The sequence below is a fragment of the Lagenorhynchus albirostris genome, chromosome 10, assembly GCF_949774975.1.
Source record: "Lagenorhynchus albirostris chromosome 10, mLagAlb1.1, whole genome shotgun sequence".
In the NCBI taxonomy this organism is placed as follows: domain Eukaryota; kingdom Metazoa; phylum Chordata; class Mammalia; order Artiodactyla; family Delphinidae; genus Lagenorhynchus; species Lagenorhynchus albirostris.
Window position 1 is genome coordinate 48,598,339 of NC_083104.1, and position 12,290 is coordinate 48,610,628.

Genomic DNA, 12,290 nt, shown 5'->3' on the forward strand with positions numbered 1-12,290 from the left:
AAATATTTCCCCTTCATCATCAGACAACCCTCTGAGGATGGCTGGATAATTATTATTAAGTAAAGAAAGGTGAAGACACCGAGGTTCCCAGAGAAGTTGAATGACTTGCACCAGATCACCAGGAAGCCTCAGACCTCTGGGGATAGGATGGAACTGAACTCCCTGACTCCCAGGACAGCCCCTTCCACTCTCCCTGTATTTCCCTCTTCTGACCTACATTACCAGGCAGTTAAAAACATCCTTGTCGGGCTTCCCTGGTGGCGCAGTTGTTGGGAGTCCGCCTGATGATGCGGGGAGCGCGGGTTTGTGCCCCGGTCCAGGAGGATCCCGCGTGCCGAGGAGCGGCTGGGCCCGTGAGCCGTGGCCACTGAGCCTGCGCGTCCGGGGCCTGTGCTCCGCGGCGGGAGAGGCCACGGCAGTGAGAGGCTTGCGTACCGCAAAAAATAAACAAAAAACCAAAAAAAAAAAATCCTTGTCAAAGAACTCCCCCATATATGCATCTTCAAAAGGGGCTCTGTGTTACCACCAGATGGGCCAAATTTAGACATTAACAGGAGGCCACCAAAGGAAAAGGTGGGAAACTCTGGGTACCAGATACAATAGCCCCCTGGATGCAAGGAAAGGAAACATCATCAGGCAAGAGCCTCTGACTAACGAAGCCCATCCAAGCCCCTCACAATGACCCCATGTCAAGGCAGAGGCCCCCTGGAAGGCCAGGCTGGTGGAGACACACCCACCCTCCCTGGAGTCTGTGGTATTGTGGTTCCACTGATCAAGACAGCCCTTTCTTTCCCTTTATTGTCTTTAGAAAGAAGCTAAGACATTTAATCAGCTCCACATGTAACCAGAGAAAAGCAACACACCTGCCTGAAATATTCAAATATTTAGGAAAACACAGGAGGGAAATTTCCCTTGAACTGGTTAAAAGAGGGATGAGAGAAGCCAAGAGTGAGATCTTGGGACAATGAAGCAACTCTCCATTTTGTTTTGCTTTTCTGAGCATTACACCCAAGCACCATGCCACCCATTGGGCACTGCCGAAGGCACCCAGATGAGAAGTTAATGGCCTGGGCACAGGGCTCCATCTGCTAGGAGGCACCTTGTGAAAATTCACACCAAGGCACTCTACAGGCTAGCGCAGGCTACCCAGTGCTGATGATACAGCCCTACTCTAGAAATGTTTGATTGGGTTCCCTAGAATCAGATCCGGAGATAGGAATCCCTAGGAAAGTGTTTTATTGGGAAGTATTCCTAGGAAGAAACTGGTAGGGGAGTGAAGACGTGAGTCCAGAAAGAGAAGCAAACCCAGCAATGACCCCTGGAGATCAATGTGACACCACTCCACAGTGGATTTCTACAGAGTACGTCACACTTGGCTGTGTCCCAATCAAGGGCAAGGGAGCGGGACTATATACACTCCGGCACCCATCAGGCATTGGTTAGGGGCTGCCCCCAGGGGAGATGGCAACTCCCAGGCCCGCCTTGCTCTCAGCTCCTTCAGACCAAGCAGACTCCAGCAGCCCCAACAAAGACGGTCATCCTCCAACAAAGGGGAGGGGCTGGCGGCTGGGAGTGAAAGCGCCCAGGGTACCAGTGTGCACAAAGGGCTCTGAGGGGACACTGTGTCACACTGAAGTACCTGTGACAGTCCAGGGTCCAGTACTCCTTTCTCCAAGTTTTGCCCAAAGCCTGACCATGATAACGCTGACTCCATCTCAGCTATTCTGCGGCCTCACGGGGTTCTCACATTTCTTTGAGCTCACCATAAATGTACCTGGCTCAAAGACCTTTCAGACCTTCATGGAATGAGTTACAGAGCATCTTTCAGATATCGTTTTCTGCCTCTCTGTTCTTTTTCCAGGGAAGCATTTTCTGGCACCACCCAAAGCAATCCAAATATTAAACTGAAATGCTTTTAGGAAGTTGGGCTGCCAGGCAAACCCAACATCCTTTTCCTTTTTTTCTTTCTTCCTGGGGCCCCTGTTTCTTGCTACCTTGCCCCTTAAGGATAAGCACAATGCTTGGCTACTACTCTAGATGCCCCATTCATTGTGATTGTGATTGTCAGCTCAACACGAGCCAACAGATCACCTCTGTAAGCAGTGACGTGGACTAATTTCACAGCTCCTAACACAACCATAAAGGCCCAGGACCACCTAATGCCAAGACAATCAGGAAGGAAGGACCCAGCTTCAAGTTGGCAGCTGTGATCTTGGACAACACAGCAAGTAAATGAAAGGAGATGGAATCCACAGGGAAGGGGGTAAGACAGAGGGAGAACTAATGTTGGAAATGAGTAACAGCGGAGTTCTCTCCACAACTTCTCCTCAACCCCCACTCCCAGCAGGCGGATACCCTGAAAAGGTGTCTCCAGACGCCTCTGCCCAGCCCTGCACAGTCTTCTTCCCACCTCACAACACCTCGCCCCCAGAGCCAGACACCCAAGGCAGTATAAATGCGGTCCTATATTTGAAATTATTGATGGGATATTTCACGAACTCATTTTCTTTTTTCTGTTTATGCCCAGACGCTCTGCCTCTAGCCTTTTCCCCTATAGTCTTTAGTTCTTCTGTGTGTTTCTTTATCTAGTTCTAAGGAGAATTTCCTCTCCTTTAGCTGGGTCACAAGAGCTGTGGAAACCTGGGTTTAAATCCCAGCTTGGTCGCTATTAAGCCATGTGACCTTGCGAACCTCTGTTTTCTCATCTGACAAATGGGGATAAATCCACCTTCCTTACAGGTCTGTGGAGAAGATGGATGAAATGAGGTCAACTCTAGGTAAAGCACCTGACATGTCGACATGCTCAATAAAGCCCGGCTCCCTCGCGGTCGCCTTCCCTCTCCGACAGCCCCACCGCACCTCCCAGGATGCCCCCGCGTTTCCCAGGCCAGCCCCTCTGGACAGCGAGGAACAGGAACCCAGATGGGGACAGCGTTAACCCCGACCCCGAGCAGGCGAGTTTCAGCTGGTGTGGCCACACACACACACACACACACACACACACACACACACACGCACAGCGCTTGTTCCGGGTACCCCCGCGGGACCGGCACTGAGGCCCCACAGCGCACGGAGCGGGGTCTCGAGTCGGGGAGACAGAAGGGCTTCCCATACCCCGGCGGCGGCCCCGACCTGGTGGGCGCCAGAGCGCGTGGTACTTACCCGGGGCGGGCTGAGCAGGGCAGCTGGGGGCGGGTCGTGCGGGGGGCGGCGGCGGGCGCGGGGCGGGCGAGGCGGCGGGCATGGCTCGGAGGCCCGGGAGCTAGGCGCAGGGCTTGCAGGCGCGGGGCCGCGGTTCGACGGCGGGGCGAGCGCGGCGCGAGCGGCGAGGAACCCGCTCCGCCCTCTCTCCTCGTTCCCTCCCGCTGCCCGCCCCGCGCCGCGCAGCGCCGGGCAACAGCCACGGGGAACGTCTCTGGGGGCGCCGGCTTAGCAACAGCGCGCCGCCCAGCCTTTCTCCCAGCACCCGCACCCGCCCCGCCCTGCTCCGCGCGCCGAGCCGGGCGGGGCCCGCTTTGAACTTGCTCACGCACCCCCAGTCTTCTCCAGGGAGCGCCCGAGGTGGCCCTCGGGGACCCCTCCGCAGCCCGCCTCAGATCGCAGGGCGTGCCCTAGAGCCAGGCGCAGTCGGGCTTTGAAACTGAGCCTCGCCCACCTTCTCTGTGGGTGGCGGACCAAAGGCGTCCCCAGGACCCGGGAAGTCCTCGCCCCTCCTGGTCGTTCACAGACCAGGCTTCCCTCACTGATCCCTTCCTCCTACCCCATCCCCGCTACGCTCACACATTGACCCTGCAGCCGTCCTATATCCTGCTTGCCCCACAGATTCAGAGAACTGCTCACATGCCGTCCACACCCGTGACCTCAAAGATACAGCCTGCAAACCTCCCTCCAGCCTCACGTCTTCCTGGTACCATCTAAAAGCTGCTCAGTGCCCCTTGCGTTGTTCTACCCCTTCCAAGCCCACCACACGTCTAATCCTCCCATTTGCAGATAGATCCCCCATGTCTGCAGTCACAATCCCATCTCCTCAAAGACTAGCTCCCAGGCCTCTCCTGGGAGAGATGATTAATGCAGGGAAGACCATGCCCATGTAGGGGAGCAGAATTTGCCACCCCAAACGATGTCTCTTTGGGATATTATTTTAAGCTAGTTATTTTCTGAGAAACAGCAGACGTGGGAAAAACTCCGAAAACCAAGTAGGAGTTACCCCTGTGTAAGAAACATTTACATTTGTAAAGGAAATCTCCATTTATTAGGTGTCTCCTTCACCGTACCTGGAAGAGGAGAAGGACCAAATCTCTCAAAATTCTTTTTTTTTCTTTCATTTCTAAGTCTTTCCTGAGTATTGTCACCTCATTTCTGAGTTTTTCTTTTTTTATTATTATATGAAACATATATTGTTATTTCTCAACATTTTTAAAAGGCCCTGATATAGAGCAAGTATTATTTTCCAAAATTATTTGAGCACACAGTTACATTAATATATCATGAAGAAATGGTTCTATAGAAGGAATAAATGAGAGTTCATGTGCAAGAACTAAGGAAAGGTATTTAAAGACATTTCCCCCCCCCCTTTGGTCCACTCTGCGAGGCTTGTGGGATCTTAGTTGAACCCCAGACCTCGATAGTGAAAGCACGGAGTCCTAACCACTGGACCATCAGGGAATTCCCTAGAAATTCTAATCAATGGAGAAAGCGATGACAAATCTGCATCACAACCTTCCCCTTGTTTACTGTGCTTTTCATGGTAACCTCTACACCCTCAAGATCCTCTTTTGTGTTTAGGTGAGGATGGTGTTTAAGGTGAGGGCTTCAACCATTTAGAAAGTTACTCAAGTTTTTCTGGGGCTGTCTCATGTATACATGTTATTAAACTTAGCTTCATTTTTCTCCTGTTAGTCTGTCTCATGTCAATTCTGAGACCAGCCAGAAGATCCTAGAAGGTAGAGGAAAATTTGTTTCTCCCCAACACCCACATCTCCACATGGCCACTGACATGATTACAGCAATGGTCTTGATGTTGCCTTGATCCATCAGGTCACAGAGTGGGCTTGTCTGATGTTGGTGTTCTGTGAAATTGTTCACGTTCCGCAGAACACTAAGACTGAGGCCAGATCTGCTCCTGTACGTCAGGGTCTGTCTTTCTCTTCCTCACACATAACAAGAAGTCTAGGAGAAGGCTATTCCGTGCTGGTTCAGCATCTCAGGGGTAACCTTAGGTATAAATCTCTTTCCAGGATTCCACATGGCCCCCTTCAACATATTGCCTTTCCCCCTCAGACTCAAGACTGTTGCCTCAGGGTCACAAAATGGCTGCAACAACCTCTGGAAGCCATTGTGTGCAAAGGAACTTCTGCTTCCAGCTGGTTTGATGGCCAGACAACCCAAAGTGATCATCAAGGACCATTTTCAGCAATCCAGTTCACCAACAGTGAACAAAATGACAAAGGACCTGCCTCCCAGTCGCTCCCCTCTAGTCAGGGGAGGCAGGTAATGAAATAGCAAGTATGGTGATAAATGGTGTGGAGAAAACAAAGGAAGGAGAAGGGAATAGGGAGTGGGGACTGTTGTTATTTTAAGTTGGGCAGACAGGAAAGGCCTCACTAACAAGATGACATTTGAGCAAAAGCCTGAAGGAAGAAACTATTTGGAAATTTCTCTTGGAGGTAAGTGCCCCTCAGCTACTTAAATATTTCCTTTTTAGAAGCCATTGCAGCTACTCTTCCTGGCCCTATGATTTAGGAGTAAACAAAAGTTTTAAAAACTGAGTTTTAGGGTAAGGTTTAACTCTCATGGAGGAGAATTCAGATGACTTGTATTTTCTTTCTTGAAAAGCAGCAGTTCAGCAATGTTTAATTACTGGCTAGATAATCATTTATATGTTCATTATATACACATTAAACATACAAGGAGCAACTTAGCTCAAGTTATCAGATTACCTCCCAGCAGTGAGGGATAAACGTGATACATCTTTTTTTTTTCTTTTTTTGGCCACAGCGTGCCGTGCAACATGTGGATTCTTAGTTCCCTGACCAGGGATCGAACCCATGCCCCCTGCAGTGGAAGTGTGGAGTCTTAACCACTGGACTGCCAGGGAAGTCCCTAAACATGATACATCTTCTCCAACACTGGAAGAAAATGCTAGTTACCTACTCCTATTCTCCCTTTCTGACCTAGTAACAGACCCCAATTTTAAGCTGACCACACTGCAACCTAGAATAAAGAATAGATTTTCTAGCCTCCCTTTGTTACCAAACCAAACTAGGGTCTGCTCACCCACCACGCAGCAAAGACAATCTACTGACACCAGATTGTGATGAAGGAAAGTACAGTGTTTATTGCAGGACACCACACAAGGAGAACGGGCAGCTCATGATCAAAAGACCTGAACACCTCCATGGCTTTTAGGGAAGGGTTTTCAAAGGCAACATTTGGGATGAGGGTTGCAGCTCATGGACTTCCTTCTGATTAGTTGGTGGTAAGGTAACAGGGTGATGTTTCAGGAATCTTAATCATCAACCTTCTGGTTCCAACCCGTCTGGGGTCTACTTGCTTGAGGTCAGCATGTAGTCACCATCCTCCATCTGGGTAGTTGGTCTCAGTTTCTGCAGAACAATTTAAAGATATGTGTCGGTTCCTTGCGCTCGGTGGCCATGGCGGCAGCAGCAACAGACATTAGCGGCCCAGCTGCTAGGATCAGTTCCCCTGGGTTTCACCATCCCAGACTTCCTTCAGGGTGCCCCAGGCAGCAAACCAAGATGGAGTATGAGTGGAAACCTGACGAGCAAGGGCTTCAGCAGATCCTGCAGCTGCTAGAGTCCCAGTCCCCCGACACCACCATCCAGAAAACCGTTCTAGAAACTGGAACAACTCAATCAATATCCAGACTTTAACAACTACCTGATTTTTGTTCTTACAAAATTAAAATCTGAAGATGAACCCACAAGATCATTGAGTGGTCTCATATTGAAGAATAACGTGAAAGCACACTTTCAGTATTTCCCAAATGGTGTAACAGACTTTATTAAGAGTGAATGTTTAAACAATATTGGTGACTCCTCTCCTCTGATTAGAGCTACTGTAGGCATTTTGATTACAACTATAGCCTCCAAGGGAGAACTGCAGAATTGGCCTGACCTCCTACCAAAACTCTGTAGCCTGTTGGATTATGAAGATTACAACACTTGTGAGGGAGCATTTGGTGCCCTTCAGAAGATTTGTGAAGATTCTGCTGAGATTTTAGATAGTGATGTTTTAGATCTTCCTCTCAACATCATGATTCCTAAATTTTTACAGTTCTTCAAGCACAGTAGTCCAAAAATAAGGCCTCATGTTGTTGCATGTGTCAATCAGTTTATCATCAGTGGAACTCAAGCTGTGATGTTGCACTTTGATTCCTTTATTGAGAATCTCTTTGCATTGGCTGGTGATGGAGAACCAGAGGTACAGAAAAATGTGTGCCAGGCACTTGTGATGTTGCTTGAAGTTCGAATGGATCGCCTGCCTCCTCACATGCATAATATAGTTGAGTACATGCTACAGAGGCCCCAAGATCAAGGTGAAAATGTGGCTTTAGAAGCCTGCGAATTTTGGCTTACTTTGGCTGAGCAACCAATATGCAAAGATGTACTCATAAGGCATCTTCCTAAGTTGATTCCTGTGTTAGTGAAGGGCATGAAGTACTCAGATATAGATATTATCCTACTTGAGGGTGATGTTGAAGAAGATGAAACAATTCCTGATAGTGAACAGGATACAAGGCCACGTTTTCATCCATCAAGGACAGTGGCTCAGCAGCATGACAAAGATGGAATTGAAGAGGAAGGTGATGATGACGATGAAATTGATGATGATGATACAATTTCTGACTGGAATCTAAGAAAATGTTCTGCGGTTGCCCTAGATGTTCTTGCAAATGTGTATCGTGATGAGCTTTTGCCACGTATTTTGCCCCTTTTGAAAGAATTACTTTTTCATCATGAACGGGTTGTTAAAGAATCAGGCATCTTGGTTTTAGGAGCAATTGCTGAAGGTTGCATGCTGGGCATGATTCCCTACCGACCTGAGCTCATTCCTCACCTTATTCAGTGCCTCTCTGATAAAAAGTCTCTTGTGCGTTTCATAACGTGCTGGACTCTTAGCCGCTATGCACACGGGGTAGTCAGCCAGCCCTCAGACACATACCTGAAGCCATTAATGACAGAACTGCTAAAACGTATCCTGGATAGTAACAAGAGAGTACAAGAAGCTGCCTGCAGTGCCTTTGCTACCCTGGAAGAGGAGGCTTGTACAAACTTGTTCCTCACCTTGCTTATATACTTGATACCTTGGTCTTTGCATTTAGTAAATACCAGCATAAAAACCTGCTCATTCTTTATGATGCCATAGGAACGTTAGCAGATTCAGTAGGACATCACTTAAACAAACCTGAATATATTCAGATGCTAATGCCTCCACTGATCCAGAAATGGAACATGTTAAAGGATGAAGATAAAGATCTCTTCCTTTTACTTGAGTGCCTATCTTCAGTTGCCACAGCCCTGCAGTCTGGCTTCCTTCCATACTGTGAACCTGTGTATCAGCGTTGTGTAAACCTAGTACAGAAGACTCTTGCACAAGCAATGCTGAACAGTGCTCAACGAGATCAGTATGAGGCTCCAGATAAAGATTTTATGATAGTGGCTCTTGGTTTACTCAGTGGCCTGGCTGAAGGACTTGGAGGCAACATTGAACAGCTAGTAGCCCGAAGTAACATTCTAACACTAATGTATCAGTGCATGCAGGATAAAATGCCAGAGGTCAGACAGAATTCCTTCGCCCTGTTAGGTGACCTGACAAAAGCTTGCTTCCAGCATGTTAAGCCTTGTATAGCTGATTTCATGACAATATTGGGAACGTACCTAAATCCAGAGTTCATTTCAGTCTGCAATAATGCCACATGGGCAACTGGAGAAATCTCCATTCAAATGGGCATAGAGATGCAGCCTTATATTCCTATGGTGTTGCACCAGTTTTGCACCAGACCCAACACACCAAAGACGTTGTTAGAGAATACAGCAATAACAATTGGTCGTCTTGGTTACGTTTGTCCTCAAGAGGTGGCTCCCATGCTACAGCAGTTTATGAGACCCTGGTGCGCCTCTCTGAGAAACATAAGGAACAATGAGGAAAAGGATTCAGCATTTTGTGGGATTTGTACCATGATCAGTGTGAATCCCAGTGGAGTAATCCAAGATTTTATATTTTTTTGTGATGCTCTTGCATCATGGATTAATCCAAAAGATGATCTGCGAGACATGTTCTGTAAGATCCTTCATGGATTTAAAAATCAAGTTGGGGATGAAAATTGGAGGCATTTCTCTGACCAGTTTCCACTTCCCTTAGAAGAGCGTCTTGCAGCTTTTTATGGTGTTTAATCTCATACACTTATGCTACAGTCCCATAATTAGGGGTCCTTCAGTCTTGGAGACTATGAGGGAGCCTCTGCACCCAGGGAAGATGTTACCCTTCACAGGGAGGAAGGGTAAACCAGTAAGGAATACAGTACAGTCCCAGCCCTACTGGGAGGGGCTGGAGGGAGGTGTTGTCGTCACTGTGTTAAGTCGCTGTTGGGAAACGTTTTAACATCTGGAGCCTTTGTGGGTGGAAATCTGTCTCCAATTACAACGCTGCACTAGATGTGAAGAGGCAAAAAAAAAAAAAGAAAAAGTTATTCAATCTACTCACAAAACAATACATTCTGGAATATTATGGGGAATTGTACCAAAACAAGAACCATATAAATGATGCATAGGGATGAGAAAGAGGAAAAATTCTATAGCACAATAAAGGAAACCTAAGAATGGGGATTAGAAAACAGTAAAGTTTTTTTTTTTTAATTTAAAGGTTTTTATAAAATTTCCCACATGATGGGGACTTGTTCTTGCATACTGATGAAGAACTACACAAATGAAAGCTAATAAGAGTTAAAATCAGCTTGCCTACCCATAGTAGAAGCAGGTTCTTGGAAGTTACAATTTAAGGTACCCCAAAACGTTGGAAATAAAACAAAACAAATTTAAACAATGAAGCACCCTGTGAAATGCCAAATGAGTCACTCCTTTTACCTCTGTGGGATGGGCAGGGAGGGAGGAATAAATGGGGTTGGACATATCAAACTAAAGATTGACATCTTGACTTTGCATTAAGACATTAATGTAGTGGATATAATTTGATGGTTGTACTTCATTAGATTTAATTTCTCGGCCAAGAGGTCATTTTTTTTTTTTCATTGTTTCACTGTGCCTTTAACCTTTTATTAAAAGGAATTTTTTTTTTTTTACATCTTTATTGGAGTATAATTGCCTTACAATGGTGTGTTAGTTTCTGCTTTATAACCAAGTGGTCATTTTTAAAGTGCAGTTTAAGGTTCAGGCATGCATTCTGGCTCATAGGGATTGAAAGTACTTTAAATTAGTGGGAAAGTAGCATGCTTGCATCACATAGAGCGAGATTGGTATTCAGTTACCTCTGTTGCGCCCGTTTGTGTTGCAGTTTACCAATTCAATATAGCCCTGCATTTAAAATTCCTTTTTAAGATTTGTGGATTTTATTTTTATTAAGAATACAGATATAAAGTACTGTAGTTTACAGCTAGGCCTTGAAATATCTTTTTAGGATCTGTTAGGAATAAGATTGATATTGTATTGTGTGTGACCTGCACAATGTGGAAAGCTGATATGCCTGTGCAACATCTTTGCCTCTGTGCTGTCAGTGTGATGTGCTTTCTGCATGGCTATATACTACTAGTGATTTTATCAAAACTTCTAAAACTTAAATTACATGGTAAAGGATCTGTAAGAGGCTGCATAAATGTTAGTTGGCACATAAACACAATTGTAGAAGTTGAAGACATGATTGCTATATTTCAGCGTTTATTCCCACTCAACATATTGCCTTCTAAGCTTTCTTTTTTGGTTCAAAGCAGGATCTTAAAGATATGTTTAAGTTAATGGATGTAAGGCAGGGTTCCTACACTGTACTGGCACATGGTGGCCCTCTGTGCCCTAGATATATGCACACAGGGTGCAAGTAAAAAGCTACAGAGTGAAAGTTGGTTTGGATCCTCTTCATTTCATTTGTTTAGCTTTTCTGTTATTTTTCTCTACTTACATGTATTTCTGTGAATAAATCGTTGTTAAGTTAAAAAAAAAAAGAAACAGATATGCGTCAGATTGTTAGGTATATTCCTTGAGGAGGAACCCGGGCTCTGTTTTATCACTGAACTATTGTTTAAGCTATCCTTACTTTTCTTGCTTGACGGCTTTTCCTTTGTTTCTGCATTCCCTCACGTCCCTAATTAGTAACTGCTTGAGTCCACTTTGGAACTCAGGAAAAGCCTAGGAGACTAAAGCCTTTTTCTGCAAACAAGAAACAGGGGACCCAGTGGACTTTTGTATCTGGAAAGGGCCCACAGGGACCTGCTCAGTGTTACCCGCCCCCACCTTTTCTTTAACACTCCTCCACCCTGAAGGGTACAGGGGCGGGAGAAGAAAGGGAATAAAGCTTTGGATAGAAACTTAGCAGGGGAACTCTGTTTTAGGGGGACTCAGTTTCACTGTCTACCTCTCAGCCCTCACCTCCTGCCAGTCCCCCAGGGATGCTCTGGGCTCCAGCTAGTGCAAATTCCTTGCTTTGTCTCGGGCAGCATCTGTTTCCATCCACTGCTCCATCTGCCCCCGTGCAGCCCTTACTCAGTCATCATCTCCTCACCCTAAGTAAACTGCCAATGCACGATTCAAGCCCTAACTCCCTACCAGCAGGAAGATACGAAAGTAGGGTGTTTGAAATGGCTGCATCGTGGTCAATCTGGTTTCCCTCCAGTACTGACAAGTGACCCAGTCAGTGGCACATTCCATTCAGCCGGTGATTCCTATCGACCTTGAAGTCAGTCAGAATGCCTCCGTTGGCTTCAGCAGACTCATCCCATTTGACCCAAGTCCACTCACTCCAGTAGACTTCTTTCAACAAGGAAGTCAGGGAATTCCCTGGTGGTCCAGTGGTTAGGACTCAGCGCTTTCACTGCTTTCAGCTGCTGGGGCCCAGGTTTGAACCCTGATCAGGGAACTAAGATCCTGCAAGCCGAGCGGCATGGCCAAAGAAACAAAAATCAAGGAAGAAGTCGAAACTCTTGCCTAAGATAAAATGAAGGATTTCCTGTGGAGGACATTAATGCATACGATCACTCTTCTCACTCTGGTTCAGATAACTGTGTGTCAGCTGTGTGTATACATGATTTCAGGAATATATCA

General features: G+C 46.6%; 2 protein-coding genes across 2 annotated transcripts in view; one reads left to right on the plus strand and one right to left on the minus strand.

Annotated features, from left to right (window-relative positions):
- The window catches only part of DCLK3 (doublecortin like kinase 3), a 45,734-nt gene extending 42,490 nt beyond the window's left edge, over positions 1 to 3,244 (minus strand). Inside the window, exon 1 of the mRNA XM_060163909.1 lies at positions 3,163 to 3,244. Within this exon, the coding sequence (XP_060019892.1) occupies positions 3,163 to 3,244 (82 nt within the window). The remainder of the gene's footprint in view (positions 1 to 3,162) is intronic.
- A 3,514-nt stretch (positions 3,245 to 6,758) lies between these two features.
- Positions 6,759 to 8,528, plus strand: LOC132528061 (transportin-1-like). Its single transcript, XM_060164082.1, is given in 2 exon segments — positions 6,759 to 6,856; positions 6,858 to 8,528. Coding segments are annotated over 2 exon segments (1,629 nt in total). The 3' UTR covers positions 8,389 to 8,528.
- The last annotated feature ends 3,762 nt before the right edge of the window (positions 8,529 to 12,290 follow it).